The following is a 21,330-nucleotide window of genomic DNA, read 5'->3' as shown; positions in this document are numbered from 1 at the left end:
AAGCACTCAGCTCTCTTCATAGTCCAACTCTCACATCCATACATGACTACTGGAAAAACTATAGCCTTGACTAGACGGACCTTTGTTGACAAAGTAATGTCTCTGCTTTTCAATATGCTGTCTAGGTTGGTAATAACTTTCCTTCTAAGGAGTGTCTTTTAATTTCATGGCTGCAATCACCATCTACAGTGATTTTGGAGCCCCCCAAAATAAAGTCAGCCACTGTTTCCACTGTTTCCCCATCCATTTGCCATGAAGTGATGGCACCAGATGCCATGATCTTAGTTTTCTGAATGCTGATCTTTAAGCCAACTTTTTCACACTCCTCTTTCACTTTCATCAAGAGGCTCTTTAGTTCTTCACTTTCTGCCATAAGGGTGGTGTCATCTGCATATCTGAGGTTATTGATATTTCTCCCGGCAATCTTGATTCCAGCTTGTGCTTCATCCAGCCCAGCATTTCTCATGATGTACTCTGCATATAAATTAAATATGCAGGGTAACAATATACAGACTTGACGTACTCCTTTTCCTATTTGGAACCAGTCTGTTGTTCCATTCCCAGTTCTAACTGTTGCTTCTGACCTGCATACTGAAACTTTTAGTACTGGTTGTCTTTTCAGCTACATAGATGAAGGCTTTTATTTTTAATTCTATATTCTTCTGGGCCATTTGAAAAATATTAACACCTATATACATCATCACTACATTAGGAAACAAGAACTTATTTTTCATGGTAATAAACTATGATACATTTCAAAGTAATATAAGGATCCAGTTACATGGAATAAGACATCTATACACTTTGGCAAAGAAAATGGTCCAGTATCATTATATGAAAAAATTCCAGTTGCAGAAAAATATATATTAAATTCAAAATACATACATTTGGGTATAGAATTGAATTGGGAAAGGGAGAAGAAAATCTATTTTCAATTTGGATTCTAATGATCATGAACCTAAATTATGCAAATAACTATACTCTTACCTGATAAGTTTTAATAACTAATAAGAATTCTAGATGTCAGAGTTTTCTGAGAAATATCTGAATCATAGTGTAAGTTTATGTGGGCTTCCCTGGTGGCTCAGTGGTTTTAAAAAAAAAAAAATCTGCCTGTCAAAGCAGGAGACCTGGGTTCAATCCCTGGGTTGGGGAGATTCCCTAGAGAAGGACATGGCAATCCACTCCAGTATTCTTGCCTGGAAAATCCCAGGGACAGAGGAGCCTGACAGGCTAAAATGAGTTGGACACGACTTACCAACTAAACAGTAACAACAAAGTAAGTAGAAGTATCATTTTGGAGGATAAAAAGCTCTTTTCTTTTGATGCTGCAATAAGGTCATTGAGTCTCCATTAACTTACAGCAGTTTGATCATAGTGACATCAATTACTGACCACTGAGAATGAAAATCTACCTTTCATTTAGAATTTCTAAAGAGATGAAAATAGTAAGTCAGATCTTACCCTTCTGCATTGACTGTAGTATTTGTTATAATTTTGAATCCCTACACCTGAATTATGAAAACAGCTTTGATCATTTGGTAGGGCCATCATATGTATTTAAATTCTATTAATTTATAAATTAAATGCAAGCTGGCAATTTTCATTTTAAAAGACAAATGTTTTAGACATTCCAAAGTAAATTTGTATTAATCTTTGCAATGTTATAAAGTTGCCCATCTATGTTTTGAAGTTAAATTTAGCATATAGCAGAGTTTAAACTCAGGAACAGAGATTATCCCTTGTTTCTAATATTCATCAGCTGTTGTGACTTGTAAAAACCACTTAATAATCTATGTGTTTCAGTTTCCTCATCTGTAAACAGGAATTAAAACAGCACTTACTTTATAAGGTTATTTTGGAAACCAAATTAGACAGCATTTGTAAAGTGCTAGGGAAACATGTTGGCAGATAGTAAATGTTACATACATTATTTGTTAAATCAACTGACTAAATATGAATTAATAGGAAAAGTCAGAGTTAGAGTCTGGCAATGTTATATTAGACATGGTCAAATTTTTTCTCTAAGTTCACTTCCAGCGACAATTTCAGATTTTTGAGAAATTAATTTTTAAGTAGATATTGTTTGAAGGGAAACACACACATGCATTTATTTCCATGTGTTTGTATAAAATTAAACAGTCATCCTCCCATCTCATGTTAGAATAATTAACATCATAAACCCATGTAGCAGGACAATTTCTGTCAAATTAGCAAAGAAATCTGGCATATTCTAAACATCAAACACACATACTAGATGAACCAAAGGATTAGGTTAACTAGATAAAACTTGGTTTTAAAATATGGTTCCAGTTGTAGACAGTCACAAGGACCATTTGAGGAGCTTTAGAAACATAGATAGTCAGACCCTGTCACAGTTAATTGATCCAGAATCTCTAGATCTTTAAGGGTACAACCCCAGAATACCTCTTCTTAAAATAAATAAGTAAATAAATAAAAACCCTATAATAACCAGCAGGGAAAGTAGGAAGGAGAGAGAAATTGCAAAATTGAGACTGACACATACACATTACTATATATAAAATAGATATCTAATAGGAACCTACTCTAGAGCACAGGGAACGCTACTCAGTACCCTGTGATGACCTATGTGGCAAAAGAATCTAAAAAGAGTGGATATATCTATAACTGATTAACTTTGTTGTACACTTTAAATGAACACACCACCATAAATCAATTATACCCCAATAAAAATTTTAAAAAGAAACCCCTCTCCAGATGTTGTAATTATAAATGCACATAAGAACCTCTGTAAAAGATCTCTGAGAATGCTCATATTTACTTATACCACTGATGTACACAGGAGTGTGAATCTGTGTGTGAACTACCTACCAAGTATTAGAGTCAAAAAACTTAAATTATGCTTTCATTGCCTCACCTATCTTGCCCATGCCATCCTTAATAATCCAAGCACTACCAAATTCAAATCACTGTATGCAGGGATCATCAGTTTTCCATGCCCGCAGTGGGTATGGTATGATAACAAGAGTCATACAGAAACAATGGGCTCATGGAGATAAAGGAAACCGATTTCCACCAAAGACACCAACTAAAGTATGGCTGCAACCAAAACAGCACTGTGCTTTCAAAAATCAACATTGGAGAATTAGGTCAGTAAACAGTGATTCATTGCATTTGAATATGGCAACTAAGCTGTAGAAGACTGAATTTTTTTTTAAGGACATGGGTAGGGGTATTGACATTTTAGTTCAGAATGGGCCAGCTGACACAGCTCAAATGTACTTGGGAACCACGTAAGTGAAAGAATGTACATTTCTACACGATTCGGCAAATCATGATTTCACAGTGCCATGTTGTTTATTTTCTAGATAAAAAAGACACAGCTACACCATTAATAAAAATAAGGTATGCGACTATTAAGAGGTGATTTGTTAAGAAATATGAGGTACAGTATCTCAGTAGGCAGATCACATAAATCCTCTTGCTTGTTCCACTGATTTGGTACACGTTGCTGGTAATGAGATTCAAGTAGATTATAAGCAGATGGTTTATTGGGAGGAGTTCACACTGAAGTGTTGACAAACACTTCAAAAAGACTGCAAGGGGTTCCATTGCATAGTCAAATCAGCTATAATTGTCTATCTTTCATTAACCTGTAATAGAGAGATGCATTTTAACAGGGTCTAATTGGCTTTAGATTATCACGTCTTTCATCTCTTTTCCATAAAGTTCTGGAAGTATCCTGGAAAAGTACAGATAGTTCTTTCATTCCTTTGGTCTTTATTCACAGAATGATTTTTAACAGTAACTCTACTGCTACTGGTTTCTATGGGAATAATATGCTTTCACTAAAATGAGTAAATACACATAAGGACTTAGATACTTAGACATTTTCATCTGCTGCTCTAAGATGTTTGTCAAGCAGAATGAATTATTATTTTTACTTACATGATATTTTACCAGTACTTCCTTCTATGGCTCATTTTTAAAAATCCCATTAGGGTTCACAAAATTTTATTTTTGTTCAATTTCTTATTTCTTTGCCTTCCATTTCCCTTTGCAGAAATAAATATATTTCAGGTCAATGTGCTGCTCCTTTTAAGTTGTCTTTTCCTAAATCACCAATTGAATAAGAAAACCGAAGCAATTCAAACCAGCAATTTCCTGATATGCATCAAAAAAGTGATGTGACTAAGTTGTTGACACTTTACATTGATTGACTATATATATATCTATATATCTATATATAACATGACAGAGGCAAAATTTATATGAGTACTTTATTTTATCATGGTCCAGTTTGCTTGTTTTGACACTCTCCTCTCACAGGGCAGCAGGGAGAAGAGTGCTATTCTCATCCTAAAGTAAGCATCTTTGCTAGGCTGATTCAACCTTGCTGAATAAAAGAAAAGTCTGGTGGTCCCGACTGAACAGATGGGGATTTTGTGTCAACAGGCTCTCAAAACTCACTCATCAATTATTTTTAATAGCAAATATTCAACTTCCCAAAAGCTTAAATAGTAAAATTGTATAAGACAATTAAGGTACACTTATGATTGGACTTCTGTGGTGATGTAACAGGTAAGAATCCGCCTGCCAATGTAGGGGACGCAGGTTCAATCCCTGGTCCAGGAGGATTCCATATGCCATGGAGCAACTAAACCTGGCTGCCACAACAACTGAACCCAGGCTTTAGAGCCCACGAGCTGCAACTACAGAGCCCATGCTCTGCAACAAGAGAAGCCACAGCAATGAGAAGCCCATGCACTGCAATGAAGAGTAGCCCCAGCTTGCCGCAACTAGAAAAAGCCTGCACAAAGCATAGAAGACCCAGCACAACCAAAAATAAAAATAAATAAAATTTTAAAAAAAAGAGTCACCTATAATCATCACGTGTCTTTTATAGCAGAACAATGTATCTGTTCCACCACAGATGAACTATGGGCTGTCGACATACTTCCTATAAAATCAGGAAATAGCGATTATTTTCTTCATGATAGAAAAAACTTGCCATGATTCTATAGTTGTTATAAATAAATAAACCATGCAGATGAACTCCTGGCATATTCTGCTCTGAAATCTCCAGTTTAGAGAGATTAGAGTTAGATAGAAATTAGAGTCTACTAAATCTCTGTTTCCACATGATGTTTACAGGAAATACTTTTCAAAATGTTTTAATTCTAAGTTAACTAGAAATTTCATTAAATAAAATGGCCAATAATTTATCCAATTTTAACACTGTAAAAGGATTATATAATTGTATATTTTGGTTGTAATCATGTGTCATTAATAACTCTTACTAAATTTTCTCCTATCTGCACTAAAAATAGTACAATAGACTCTCCATTTATTATTCATTTATTTTGGGGTCTTTGAAGATTTGCCAGAAGTGGATTAGTCAGTATGTATTATCTATATACTTGCTTGCAATGGTATTGTTAGCTGCTTGTGCTTTTAAAAATTCAGGTAATTATTAAGTGTTTCTGGCAAGTGCCTTCTATACTATACTTGCACGAAGAGAAACTATACTGTAGAATATTGTGAATTATACCAGCTGAGCTTTAAATGCTACACAAATGTCGCCTATATGAGTAGGCTGAACTCCCACCTGCTGTGGGAACACAATACCAGATATAAAAACTGTCCTGGAACTCCAGAGTTGAACAAACATGGAAAGAATATAGAACACCAGCTAAAAAAGAACTTATGGAAGCACATCTCTCCTTTTTCCAAAAAACTTAAATATCATTATTCAGTGGCATCTGTGACAATTCAAACACAAATATTTTAGGTAATAACTAAAGTATAATAACAATTCAATTACATTTACATGACTAAACACATTTTCCTTGAAAAATGGCTACTTTCCTGAAAACTTGTACCTCAATTTAAAAATAACATTTCTTGACATTTACTATAATTTAAAATGTCCTACAGAAATAATTTTAGCCCACAATATAAATGAAAGCCATATTTCAAAGTAAAACATGTATATGCAAAAGGGTAAATAAACATGCTAAAGCAATAAATTGAATGTTATGAAAAGATACTTTCACAATTAATAGCATTGTTTTTTACCAGTACATGAAAACAGAGGTTTCACCTCTACAAAGAAAACCCACAGTACTTTTGGAAAGTAAGAAAGAATCCACAATTCACAACTCAGGAGGATTGGATGATAATGGAATGTGGTGTTTTTTTCAGTGCTATGGATCAGAACCAAAATGTGAAAATCTGAGCAGTAGATAGAACTATAGTCTCTTTTTCTTGGCCTAAAACCAAAGAATGAACTGAAAGACGTTTAAAAAAAAAAAGGTATATTTTTATGAAAAGAAATATGGATTTGAATAGAAAAGGAAACCACAACTCCAAATGAACAGGAACAGACTAATGCAAAAGACACCATTGAGTCAAGATTTGATCAGCTTTGGAGAGCTGGAGTAGAATCTGCCAGGCAAATCAACATTTTGTTAATGATGGTGAGCAGGGCAGTAGGATCAAGGAGTTTGAGAGCGAAGGGAAGAGTTGGCTGAGAGGTAGAGGAAATCCAGGAGCATGAGGAAGGCCCTTAAACCAGAGAGGAGTTACTGCTGTGTGCAATCTAACACAGAATATGAGCTTAAAAACAAACTTGGAAAGGCTGAACAGAAAAATTAGCAAGTCCAAGAATTCATTTGAATTACAGTATGCTCTCTGTGACTGTTGTTAGGGTGCCTTTTTTTTTTTTTTTTTAAATCAGTAGCCATTCCCTCTAGATCTTATGATAACACCCCCCCTTTTTTTTTTCTTGTGAAAATCCACCTCTCCTTCACTCTCAATTCCTGCATCTCCTGTGAGGTCTGGAGCAGCTGTTGCTGCTGCCCTCTTGAGATCACAAGGAGAAATATTTTCTGAAAAGGAAAACTACATACTAAAATGCTATAGCTGATACAAGAGACATTGAGAATCAGATTCTGGGACTTTGAAACTGCATCAGGTCCATTTTATACTATTACTTTCAACTTTCCACTTAGAGGAGTTCAAAAATTATTTTTTAGATTGAGGCATTTTGATTGAATTACTTACCATTTGGCAAGAGACCATTTCTAACACGTAATATAAAGGAAGATAAGTCCCTGGAACATAGGGCATTGAAATGAAGACACAATTTCCAATTTTTTTCCAGATAGAACTCCTGGAAATAAATTGGCAAAATGTAAAAAGAAAAAAGAAATCAGGGTTGGATAAATAGTAGCATGAATAAATGAAGAAGCAACATCTAGAGGTACCATGAAAATATTTCCAAGTGTCTGTGGTTGCTGTTGTCGCTAAGTCTCTTCCAACCCTTTAGGACCCCATGGACTGTAGCACACCAGGCTTCTCAGTTCTTCATTATCTCCCAAAGTTTGTTCAAATTCATGTCCATTGAGTTGATGATGGTGTCCAACTATCTCATCCTCCTACCCTCAATTTTTCCCAGCATCAGGGTCTTTTCCAATGAGTCAGCTCTTTACAACTGTCTAGGGTTTAAAAATTCCTCACTTCCAATCATGAAAATTTTGTTGCTCCGCCTGATTCCACTTTTAAAACCCATCATTTTCTCTGAGGATACTCTTGTTGGGTGTCTAAGCCCAGTAGGTTTAACAACTGTCCTAGTTCTCTTCAAAATTCTTTAAAATATTTTGTTTAATGTCCTGGATTTCCATGTTGTTTGAGAATCTTCTATGCATCTGCATCTCCTTGCCTCATACATTTGGGAAATGAGAGTTAACGCTCTAAATCTATATCCATTCAACTCTCATTTGTCACCTCTTCTCAGCTTCAGCCACTCACTGCTTTAAGTAATCTCCACATTTCATTCAGACTACTCAGACCAGACCACGGGAGCACTATGGTAGTCCGTACACTCTCATGACATGGATAAACTAGTTTTCTAAGAGAATAAAACTTATTTTCTGATCTAAATGTTTGGAGCTGATGGAGACAATAATGACTGGCTTCTGAATATCAGGGTAATGAAAAGTTATTGAAGCTTTCTAGTTTACTGGCAACATGTACATTAAATGTGCTTATGAGCATTTAAAGAAATTCTAAAGCTGTATTCTGCAAGAAAACTCTAGGAATTCTGCCAAATATTCCATGATTTGGCTGATATTCAGGAAAAGCTTTATGGGGCACAGTTTTACTGCCCCATTCTGCATGACATTGATTTGCCTTTGAACCGAACTAGAGTCCATTACTCCATAACTTAAGTTAATGCGTATATAAATAGGAAATTTCCTTACCGCAGCAGTATGTCTCTCAATATTTTTTATTTATTAAATTTACTGAACACCCCAAACTAATCAATATCTAGGAGCACTTCAAAGAATAATAAAGGATGATACTGAAATGTGTGCATCGCTGCAAACCTAATATAGAGTATCAAGGAATTTTCCATGTAATATAGGCCACGATTTTTTAATCTTATCTGGATAGCATAATTTTTAATTACCTGTGATAATTAAAATATACCCTAAAAACTTAGTGATTCAAGAATATAATGGTGCCAGATAACTGGCCTGTAAGTGCCTGAATGCTTCAGACTTAATATCTGCATATATTCAGTCATGATTTTAATTGTTTTATGATGCAGATACTTTGTAGTGAACTACCTGGAAGCGATGCATATGACAAAGAAATTTAATTCCAGAGAGCTAGGCATCATAACTGATAATAATTGAGATAAAAATTGAGAGCTTTAAGATGGCTTTTCTCCCTCTAATATCTATTTTTGAATGTGGAGCCACTAATCAGTGATTCTGAGAATGAACTGAATTACGGAAGACAATCACAGCTGATATCCCAAGGGATCAGCAAATAGTCCACTACAGCCCAACTAATCCACTGCCAGATAATATGCCTCATGTTCAAATGTCCTGTAGGAGGTCATATTGCATTTTCCTCTATACTGCATAGGATGTTCTGTTTTAGCAAACAGAAGAAAAGTTGGAGGAGAAAGAAAAGAGGAGACACATTTTCACAACTGAACATACCCATGCAAATCATCCCTTGCATTGTAAAAACATACACAAAGAATATTTCTAATGCTCAAGAAAAACCTTGAGTGTTTCCTTTCTGAGGCACTCCTACCACTTGAAGGGTAACCACTATGCTGACTTCTAACAGCATAGATTAGTTTTACCTGTTTTTGCCCTTCCTATAAATGAAATCATAAGATACTGTCTTGTGCCTGGCTTCTTTCACTCAACATTATGTTTATGAGATTCAACTTTATTCCTACACATAGTGGATCTTCCATTCTATCTGCTATATAACATTCTATTATGTGGAATGACTAGAATTTAATTTTCTGTCTGCTGTCAATAGCCTTTATTATTATTACAGGTAGTCTTGCTCTGAAGATTTTGATAAATTTACAGGATTATTCTATTTTTATTTTAGTACTCTGTATATAAGCATATAGTGGAATTTCTAGGCTATGAAGTATACATATAAAGTGGTTCAACGGTACCAGATATTGACCAATAGTTATACAAAATGTATATCTCCCACCAGCAGTATATGAGAATTTGGTTTGTTCTTCCTTATCAGCAATATTTGGATTTCACTGTCTAATTAAAATTTAGCCATCTTTTTGGGTATCGAGAGGTATCACCATGAAGTTTTCACTTGCTTTGTATGAAGTAGACCATCTTTTCATGTTATTTGGCCACTTAAATATCCTCTCCTTGAAAAGCTTTTAAACGATCATATCCTTTGCCCATATTTATATCGGGTTTTCTCTGACTTATTTGTAGAAAAATTTAATGTATATTATAGATACTATATAATTAATACTAGACATATTATTAAAATATCTTCTCTCACACTATTGCTTCTATTTCACTCTCAAGGCTATTATTTGATAAACAGAAATTCTTCATATTAAGTTGTTTCATTTTTTTTTATAGCCAACACTGTTTTTATCTTGAGAAATTCATTACTATCTTAGATAACGAAGACTTGTTTTTTCTGTTTTTTCTCGCTTATAATATTTAAGTATTAAATCTATCTAGAACTTTTTTTACAATGTGTGAATAGCAAAAACTGTGAATAGTGTAGAAGCCAAGATTTATTTTTATCCCACTGGTATATCCAATTGATGTAGCAACTTTACTGAAAATATTTTTATAAACACCTACTGCTCTGATGTGTTCCCTTTGTTGAGAATCAGATTACTGTAAATGTTTGTTTCCTCTCTATGCTCTGTTGAACACTTGTAAAAGTATTATAGCTTTAGGCTTGATATCTGATAATGTAATCCTTCCAGCTTTGGTCTTTTTCTTCTTCAAATTCCCTTGGCTAATTCTGGCCCTCATCAACTTTTTGCAGTTCTCAGTGAGATATTGCATTCATTTCCTTATACCTAGTCTATAGATACTTGACACTGTATTTTTATTTCTTTGATGGCACTGTATACAGTATTTTTTCCTATGTGTTTTTGTTGATACATAGAAATGCAATTGTACTTCTTAATACCAATCACACATTCAGTGACTGTGCTAAATTCACTACTATACCTAGTAGTTTATATTTAATGGCCATAGCCGCATGGAAAGATGCTGAATATTATTATTATTCATTTGTATTAATATACAAGTAGTTTCTAATAATAATATATTATTCTTACTCAAAGTTTTGCCATGATGGCATTCCATTTAGCACACTAGAAAGCTAAAATTAAACAACACTGACTGTACCAAAAGCTGGTAAAAATTGGAGCAATTGGAATTCTCAAACTTCTGATGACAATGTAAAATGTATAGTTCATTGGGAAAACAGCAGAAGTTTCTTAAAAAGGGAGATGTGCACCTACACTATTACTCAGCCATAACATTCCCATATATTTATACAACAGATATGTGAGCATATGTAGAAGTAAAATATTCAACAACAACATAAGCACAAAATAAGGGGAAGAAGTAGTATGCTGTTGTATAATTACACTGCATGTGAAGTAACACATTATCATCTGAACACTATGTATTTTCTGTTACTACACACAATGCATTTGTGATGTAATTCATGTTGAAATTGAATCTGGACTTTGCATTTACTGTGGAGCAGTATTTTAATGTGTGAGGGTAACACTGCTTGTCCATTCATCATTTAAAGGACATTTTGGTTGTTTCCAGTTGAGGGAGTTTATGTATAAAGATAATATGAACACCTGCATACAGTATTTTTGGCAAAAATATTTTCAGTTCTATTGGGTAAATCGCTAAGTTATGCAATTTCTGGGTCAAATGATAAGTATGTATTTAGCTTGAAAAGAAACTGCTGAAATATTTTCCAAAGGGATTGTATCAGTTTCTGCTCCCACCAATCATATATAACTATTTTAATAATAATAATATAGCCAGGCTGGTTTTAGTTCCACTAATGTAAGCACAGTATCTTCTCTCATTCTTTTTTTTTTTTTTTTTTTTTTTTTTTTTTGCTTTGTAATCAGTATATTAAAGAGACAGTCATACATTTCAAGAATTGCTTAAATTCTGATACCAGATTTAAGCTTGTGAACATGACTTTAAACATACAATTAAAGCTATTCGTCATAATGTGCTATACTACCAACATTAAATTACAGTTACTCTGGAGCATAAGTTAAATGGTTTAAAGTAGGCCTGTAACATACCTACAAGAACACCTTCCTAGCTCATACATGCAAATTACTTCTCCATGTAAAGGTCTCATCACTCTAACCTCTAAGTTGCCCTGCTCCAGAAGTCACTACTCTAAGGCTTACTGTGGTCCAAAGGGGTGGGGTGGGGGGAGGAGTGGCAAAAAAAGTAACCAGGACCAATAGCTATATATATTAATAAAAGATGGCACAGCAGAAGAAGGCAATGCAATTCTACAAGTGCAAGCCCTCAAGAAGCAGCATGTTATGATAAACCCCTTCTTTACAAAGGTATCATTTCTATCACTGATACCACAGGCTAAATTAAATTATACAGCATGCCATCTTCAAATAACAATTGAGGCAACAGAATAAATGCAGAAGCATCACAATGAATCCCACTTACTACAACTATACAGACCAACACTTCTCTACATTAACTTCTTTGTCTGACTGCCAGTTAAACACAGTTTTAATTTCATAGCTTAACAATTAAGGGTCATACACTGAAGTCAATACATATAACCTGGCATTTCAGTCTAAGCTATTCCATGTACATAGCTGAAATCAATTACAAAGTATGGCCTAACAAATGCTAGGGGTAATTTTTTAAAGTCGTTTTTACAAGTATTAAACTTATCTTGCACACTGAAGTCATCATACATACAGGAAAGCCAGAGCTTTTATATTCGAGTTTATTCTTCATTTAACTTTTAAACACTACTATAGTTGAATATTAAAACAAAAGCAAGTAGTGAGCATATTATGATTATAGTCCTTCACTCAATCACTACTGCAATAAAACCCCAGCAGTGAGTGTTATTCATGGGCCTACTAAGAGGTCTGACACTGAACACCACCCCGGGGATGATGTTCATCATCCTCATATGCTTCTCCATTGTAATGGCGCCGTCTTTCCTGATTTGGATCAAAGTCCACTAATTCTACCTGGTCCATTTCATCAGTCTCTTCTACTTCCTTCCTCTCAGGCAGAAGTTTTTCCAGCAAAGAGAGTTTATCAGGAGAGAGAAAGCCATTCTCAGGAAAGTTTACCTTAAATTCAATGATTAGGCGACCCTTTTCATATGGCCTACGATAAATTGGCATGCCTTCATTTAGCACACACTTGATATCTCCATGCTTGACGATCTGACCTGGATGAGAAGTGATGACTATGGTTCGGTTGTCAAGAGTAGATATTGGCTTCTGGAAGCCACACAACGCCTCAACCAGCTGTATGTCCATACACATGAAAAGATCTTCTCCTCGTCGAGTAAAAACAGCATGGTCCTTCTGATCTAAAACAATGATAATATCTCCTGGCTCCAGTCCTGGTTCTTGGTCTCCTTCACCATGGAATGTTATCTTCTGGCCATCTTTCATGCCTTTGTCAATATGAACTTCTAGAATTTTCTTTTCTCGAACCATCTTCCTTCCGTTGCAGCTTTTACATCTATCTTTAGGGCTGATCCGCTCCCCATGGCCCTGGCACTCCATGCAGACAGACTGAATTTGCTGAACCATTCCAGGTCCTATCTGATGAATTCTTATTTGCATTCCAGTACCTCGGCAATTGGGACAGCATTCTACCGCTCCTTTCTTACCACCTCGGCCTTCACATTTGTCACAAATCACATTCTTTTGCAGAGCTAGTTTTCTTGTTGCACCATTATATAAATCTTCTAAAGTTACTGTAAGTTGATGCACAACGTTTTTACCTCTCCTCTCTCTCTGCATCCTGCCTCCTCCTCCGAAAAACATATCAAAGATGTCCATGGGGGAGCCAAAACCACCACCTGCTCCACCTTCTTTAATTGCCTGTTCTCCTCCTTTGTCATATAATTCCCTTTTCTTTGCATCAGAAAGCACTTCGTAAGCTTGAGAAATCTGTTTAAACTTCTCGCCTTCGTTTGGGTTCTTATCAGGGTGGTACTTCAAGGCCAGTTTCCTGTAAGCCTTTTTCAATTCTTCTTGGGTGGCATTGGGTTTGACCCCCAAAACATCATAGTAAGTAGTTTCTTTCACCATTTTCTACAGCCGGTGAGCGGGCAGATGCCGGTGTGGGGGAGCGGGAAGGAGCGCGTTGCTGTGCGCAGCTCGGGTAGCCGCCGCTCCTCCGCTTTTCACCCAGCGTTCTGGAAAGTTCCCCTTCTCTCATTCTTAAACGGGTTGGTTATTCAAATGTTTGTGCCTTTTGCTATAGCAGTTGTTTTAAATATTTTAATCTAAACTGACAGTCTCTGCCTTTTAATTTGGATGTTTAAACCATTTACAAGGTGTGATTATTCATATATTTGGATTTAAACCTATCATATTAGTAACTGTTTTCTATTTTAATCACCTACTTTTGTTTTCTTTTTATTTTGCTTGAATTTTATATCATTCTACTTTACCTGTTTCACTGGATTTTTCTTACTGCTGTACCTTTGTTCTGATTTTTATTGGTTATATTAGGGCTTATAATGTGTTAGTCATCACAGTCAACACTCAAATAATATTTCATTTCATATATGGTAAAATAGTATCAGAGTATCCTATTTTGCCTAATCTGGTGCTCACACTATTACTGTCCTACTGTTTTACTTCTACATAAGCTACACACTCCAATACTTGTTAAAATTATTTTTTTCTTTAAACTTTTAAACTTCTGTAAGATTCTTTAAATAAAATATGTTTTATATTTACCACATTATCTATCATTTTCAGTAATTATCATTCTTTCTGTAGGTCTGAATTTCCACCTGGTATCATTTTCCTTCTACCTGAAGAACTTCATGTTTCTTAAAATCCTGGTCTGCAGCCAATGACTTTTTTCCCCTTTATTTGTTGTAAGTTCGAAAGTTTCTTTAAAAATCATAAGGATGTTGCTTTACAACATAATGGCTTACTTTTGTTCTGTCAGCCTCTGCTCCTTTGGACATGTCTCTCTTCTGGACAATGTGTCTTTATTCTCAGCCACTTTTATGATTCCTCTTCATTGTTAGCACTGAACATTTTTAGCATAGTGAGTATTGGTGAGTATTCGCCATGTTTATTGTGTTTGGTGTTTGAAATTCCTGGTTTTGAAATTCATGTTTAGGGGTTTTGTCAATTTTTGAAAATTGTAAGCAATGATTTAGTTTATTTTTCTGCTCCCTTCACACACTTAAATTCTCTTTCTGGGGTCCTACACAAATATTAAGCTGCTTAATGCTGACTTATGGAGGAGGCAATGGCAAACCACTCCAGTACTCTTGCCTGGAAAATCCCATGGATGGAGGAGCCTGGTAGGCTGCAGTCCATGGGGTCGCGAAGAGTCGGACACGACTGAGCGACTTCACTTTCATGCACTGGAGAAGGCAATGGCAACCCACTCCAGTGTTCTTGCCTGGAGAATCCCAGGGACGGAGGAGCCTGGCGGGCTGCCGTCTGTGGGGTCACACAGAGTCGACACGACTGGGGCGACTTAGCAGTAGCACCAGCAGCAATGCTAACTTATAGATCATTGATGGAACACAGTTTAATTTGCTCAGGGTTTTAAAAAATTTTGGATAGCTTCTATCTGAATGCAACATCTAAGTTGATATATCATTTGATATTCTCTAATGTTACATATTTATTCTTCTAAGTTTGATATGTGTTTTTTTGGTACTTTCAGATATTTCCTTATCATATGTATTCTTTGTTTCTACCTTCACCACTGAAATCTTTTAAATAGCTGTGATAATTATACTGTCTAATAATTTTTTTTTAAATTTCCAAATCTAGAATTATTTCCTGATGTGCATAATTGTTATTTTTCTGCTTTTTTGGTATGTTTAATAATTGAATGTCACACACTTGAACATTATTTGGGTGTGAGATATATTGGGGAGGGTGGTAATATTCTTTGAAATATTTTTAGCTTTGACTTAGTTACATTACCTAAAAGTGATTTGATCCTTTCAATGTGTGATTTTTTTTTTTTGCACGTTTAAACTCCCAGAAACTAGTGTAACCTTTCCTAGGTAAAACTTGGCCCCACTAAGGCATAATGCTTCTGTGTATTTTATATGATCAGTAGTATCTTGGTAGGTTTTTTCCACTCTAGCTATGCTGCGCCCTAATGACATCTGGGATTTGTGTCCTGCTGTTGGTGTGTCTTGGGTTTAGGTGATTTCTTCATAAGCATACACTGCTTCATATCAATCAAAAGACTCAGCCAGAGTTCTATGTGTAGATTTCTTTTTTTTAGTACTCTCTTGTGAATTCTTGCCACCTTAGCTTCCCTAAATTCTGAACTATTTCCACAACTCAGCAAACTTTTTTGCTGTGGCCTAAGCAGACTTGCAGCTCACTGTGGCTCAGATCATGAGCTCCTTATTGTAAAATCCAGGTTGAAATTGAAGAAAGCAGGGAAAACCATTAGATCATTCAGCTTTGATTTAAATATAATCCCTTATGAGTATATTATGGAGGTGACGAATAGATTCAGAGGATTAGAACTGGTAGTGAGTGTGCTTCAAGAATGATGGATCGAGGTTTCTAACATCATACATGAGGCAGTGTATAAACCATCCTGAAGAAAAGGAAATTCAAGGAGACAAAGTTGTTGTCAGAGGGGATCTTACGAATAGCTGAGGAAAGAGAAGAAGTAAAAGGCAAGGGAGAAAGGGAAATAAGTACCCAAATGAATGCAGAGTTCCAAAGAATAGGAAGGCGAGAAAAGAAGGCCATTGTAAATGCACAAGACAAAAAAATAGAGGAAAACAATACAATTGGAAAGACTAGAGAGGTCTCTAAGAATATTGGAGATTAGCCTACCAGGCTCCTTCATCCATGGGGAGTCTCCAGGCAAGAATACTGCAGTGGGTTGCCATGCTTGCCTCAAAATAAGTATAGTGTGTCCCAAAATTAAAGTATTTTTTTGGATTTTACTATGCTTGTGTCATGTGTCAGTTATTTAAATTTAGTGTTATGATCTATTTTTGCTAAATATGTATCTTTTATCAAATATAACTTGTGAAAATCATTTTGTAGTTACTTTTTACCTAAAGATGTCTTGCAAACTGTCTGAGTTTAAGCCCCCACAAAACTGGGATTCACCACTGCCACTGTCTGGAACATAGAAACAAATACTGAAAGAAAAATTTGTATGTGTAGTCATTCCAATTTAAAGGCTTTCTGTGTTTGGTATCTTGGCTCAACTAAAATTGTCACACTTAACTCCTCTCTTCCTGAGTGAGTGAGTGAAGGTCGCTCAGTCATGTCTGACTCTTTACAACCCTTTGGACTATAAAGCCCATGGAATTCTCCTGGCCAGAATACTGGAGTGCCTTTCCCTTCTCCAGAAGATCTTCCCAACCTAGGAATTGAACCCAGGTCTCCCACATTGCAGGCAAATTCTTCACCAGCTGAGCCACAAGGGAAGCCCAATTAAAACTGTCACACTTAACTCCTCTCTTCCTACTCTATTTAAAAATCTCAAGAAAATTTCAAAGTATCCTCTTTTGTTTCCAAGTCTTTTACTGTGACCTTGAACAAGTTACTGGTACTCTTCCAGAGTGAACATGTTACCTCTCTGTTCTTCACTACTCTCTTGTTAGAAATAAAAATAATTTTTATTATAAAAAAGGGTCAATAAAAATAAGTCAAACAGGTTTTTGAAAATGAAAATTATCAAATTTGTGAAACTGCATACAAGAATTTTATGTCCTTTCTTGAAATTTCTTCATAATTTATACAGAAACATTCTTATCTATTCATCACATCATTTTTAAATAACAAAAATGATGCTCTTAAACAGAAAACTAATTCTCTTTTCTGTATCTGGTCCCCTTCACATATAGGAAGAATCTATCCCATGAGAATTGTAACTCATGACTTATTTCAATGACTCCTTCTGATTTTTATAAATGCTGCAGCTTATATTTCTGCGAAAACTCATCAGACATTTCTCTTGTTCTATTCAAAAGCTCCGGTAGTATTACAGCTGAGATGCTGTATTATTTGCTTCAGGGTGTTGGGCTTTATAAATGAACAACCACTAGCTTTGAGGGATCTCATAAATAATTCCCTTTGCTCTACTGCTCTCCTTTCAACCCCCTCAGCCAAACTGTGTTCCTTCAACACATCTCAAAATACATCTCAGTGAGTCTGTAAACAGACTCCTCTTCATCACTCAAATTATCACACTTGGCTAGTTTATATCCCCCACTTCACTCTTTTATTTTTTAATTCTCAGCCAATAATCTGAAAGTTGGTGTGTCCTGAAATGGTTTCAGCTTCCAGATAAATTGCTCCATGATTCTTGCACCAACAGATACAGAATCTGGTGTGGTAAATACTTCAGAAGCAGCCAAACTGCTCTTGCACAATGAGATTGGGCAAAACTAGGGACTATTTCTGAAAATTATCACTTTTCACCATTTTAAATGATATTCCTCAAAATAATAGTTCATGTTTTGGAGAAATCTATTATTTCTGCAAAGCTACTCCAAGAGCAGTCATAAATGAGGAGTCTGTTCAGTTGCTCAGTTGTGTCCAACTCTTTCTGACCCCATGAATTGTAGCACAGCAGGCTTCCCTGAACATCCCCAAACTCGGAGCTTGTTCAAACTCATGTCCATTGAGTCGGTGATGCCTTCCAACCATCTCAACCTCTGTTGTACCCTTCTCCTCCTGCCTTCAATCTTTCCCAGCATCAGGGTCTTTTCCAATGAGTCAGTTCTTCCCATCAGGTGGCCACAGTACTGGAGTTTCAGCTTCAACATCAGTCCTTCCAATGAATATTCAGGACTGATTTCCTTTAGGATTGACTGGTTTGACCTCTGTGCAGTCCAAGGGACTCTCAGTCTTCTCCAACACCACAGTTCAAAAATATCAATTCTTTGGTGCTCAGCTTTCTTTATATTCCAACTCTCACATCCATACATGACTACTGGAAAAACCATAGCTTTGACTAGATGGACCTTTGTTGGCAAAGTAATGTCTCTGCTTTTTAATATGCTGTCTAGGTTGGTCGTAGCTTTTCTTCCAAGGAGCAAACGTCTTTTAATTTCATGGCTGCAGTTACCACCTGCAGTGATTTTGGAGCCCCAAAATATAAAGCCTTTCACTGTTTCCATTGTTTTCCCATCTATTTGCCATGAAGTGATGGGACTGGATGCCATGATCTTAGCATTCTGAATGTTGAGGTTTAAGTCAACTTTTCCACTCTCCTCTTTCACTTTCATCAAGAGCCTCTTTAGTTCTTCTTTGCTTTCTGCCATCCTTTATCATTTCTTGGGGTTATCTGCATATCTGAGGTTGTTGATATTTCTCCCAGAAATCTTGATTCCAGCTTCTGCTTCATACAGCCTGGCATTTTGCATGATGTACTCTTCATCCAGCATGTACATTTCACATGCATATAACTTAATTAAGCAAGGTGACAATATATAGCCTTAAAGTTCTCCTTTCCCAATCTGGAACCAGTCTGTTGTTCCATGTCCAGTTCTAACTGTTGCTTCTTGACCTGCATACAGATTTCTCAGGAGGCAGGTAAGGTGGTCTGGTATTCCCATCTCTTTAAGAATTTTCCACACTGTGATGTGATCCACATAGTCAAAGGCTTTGACATGGTCAATAAAGCAGAAGTAGATGTTTTTCTGGAACTCTCTTGCTTTTTCGATGATCCAATGGATATTGGCAATTTGAGCTCTGGTTCCTCTACCTTTTCTAAATCCAGCTTGAACATCTGGAAGTTCACAGTTCATGTACTGTTGAAACCTGGCATGGAGAATTTTGAGCATTCCTTTGCTAGCATATGAGATGAGTGCAATTGTGAGGTAGTTTGTACATTCTTTGGCATTGCCTTTCTTTGGGATTTAATGAACACTGACCTTTTCCAGTCCTGTGGCCACTGCTGAGTTTTCCAAATTTGCTGGCATATTGAGTGCAGCACTTTCACAGCATCATCTTTCAGGATTTGAAATAGCTCAACTGGAATTCCATCACCGCCACTAGCTTTGTCCATAGTGATGCTTCCTCAGGCCCACTTGACTTCGCATTCCAGGGTGTCTGGCTCTAGGTGAGTGATCACACCAGCATGGTTATCTGGATCATAAAGATCTTTTTTGTATAGTTCTTCTGTGTATTCTTGACACCTCTTCTTAATATCTTCTGCTTCAGATAGGTCCATATAATTTCTGTCCTTTATTGTGCCCATCTTTGCATGAAATGTTCTCTTGGTATCATTAATTTTCTTGAAGAGATCTCTAGTCTTTCCCATTCTATTGTTTTCCTCTATTTCTTGCATTGATCACTGAGGAAGGCTTGTTTCTCTCTCCTTGCTGTTTTTTGGAACTCTGCATTCAAATGTGTATATCTTTCCTTTTCTCCTTTCCCTTTCACTTCTCTTCTTTTCTCAGCTATTTGTAAGGCCTCCTCATCAGACAACCACTATATAGTCATAAGGGTTATGATTTAGGTCACACCTGAATGGTCTAGTGGTTTTCCCTACTTTCTTCAATTTCAGTCTGAGTTTTGCCTCAAGGAGTTCATGATCTGAGCCACAGTCAGCTCCCGATCTATTTTTTGCTGACTGTATATAGCAGGTATGAATGAGGAGGAATTATGTTAAAAATAGGAGAAATACTTATTCTCATCCAAATAAAAATCAAGGTAACAAAGCCTACTATTACTATTGTTATAATTTAATAATTTTTCTAGAAGGATGAAAATTTAAATGATGATTCAGATAAAAACCAAATATATAATGGAGAGGAAAAAGAAAGGCACAATAAATTATATAAATTAATAAAATTAGCACATTTCCTTACACTAGCAATAATACTGTAGAGAAAATATTTGGGAACCAATTTTTCTTTTACAGGAACAATGGTGCATGTGGCTTATATATATTAAAACAGTATTGATGATATGGATGGATAAAATGATATGGTACATAGGTATTCATATATATGTGTATCAGTACATACATATGTGTGTATATATATTAAGGAATATTACTCAGTCATAAAAGATATTGAAATAATGTCATTTGCAGTAATATGGATGAACCTAAGATTACTATGCTAAGAGAAGTAAGCCAAAACAGACATAGTATATACTATGATATTACTTATATATGGAATCTAAAAGATGATATAAATGAACTTAAATAATAAATACAGAAAAGAAACAGACTCACAGACATAGAAAATAAATTTATGGTTAACCAAATGGAAGAAGGAGCAAGGGATAAATTAGGAGTTTGGGATTAACATGTAAATACTACTGTATATAAAACAGATAACCAACAAGGACCTACAGAGAACTATACTCAATATTTTATAGTGCCTCTAAGAGTAAAGAATCTGAAAAAGAATATATAGATATATGTAAAACAGAATTACTTTGCTGTACACTTGGGACTAATACAATATTGCAAATCAGTATACTTCAAGGTGAGAAAAGACAGCTCTAAAAGTAGTATTAAGACATGTAAAACACGTTTAGCAATTTAGAGACACAAATCATGTATCTTGCTTACAAGTATTAATAGGTTTAACATCTTTTCCCAACTATCTTAATAAGACTTCTAAAAATCAAACTAGATAATACCATTATAAAAAACACCTATAAAAATATTCAGATTTTAACAAATTTCAAAAATGTTAATAAATCATTGTGATAACAGAGGACATGATAAATACATATAATCAAAACTATATTAATTGGTCTTAAATACATTAGAATCAAAAATT

At 35.5% G+C, this 21,330-nt stretch overlaps 1 protein-coding gene across 1 annotated transcript; it reads right to left on the bottom strand.

The window, feature by feature from the left end:
- Positions 1-12,304: 12,304 nt before the first annotated feature.
- On the bottom strand, positions 12,305-13,699 carry LOC122438574 (dnaJ homolog subfamily A member 1-like). Its single transcript, XM_043463558.1, has one exon. It carries the CDS (start codon positions 13,649-13,651, stop codon positions 12,458-12,460), a length of 1,194 nt encoding a protein of 397 aa, XP_043319493.1. The 5' UTR covers positions 13,652-13,699; the 3' UTR covers positions 12,305-12,457.
- Positions 13,700-21,330: the final 7,631 nt, after the last annotated feature.

This window comes from Cervus canadensis, chromosome 3, assembly GCF_019320065.1.
Source record: "Cervus canadensis isolate Bull #8, Minnesota chromosome 3, ASM1932006v1, whole genome shotgun sequence".
NCBI lineage: Eukaryota > Metazoa > Chordata > Mammalia > Artiodactyla > Cervidae > Cervus > Cervus canadensis.
Note: the sequence above shows the minus strand (reverse complement) of the source record. Positions and strands in the feature narration are given on the sequence as shown.

What these genes read in the sequence shown, in the direction of transcription:
- LOC122438574 (XM_043463558.1), bottom strand. Translation starts at nt 13,651, where the DNA reads ATGGTGAAAGAAACTACTTACTATGATGTTTTGGGGGTCAAACCCAAT.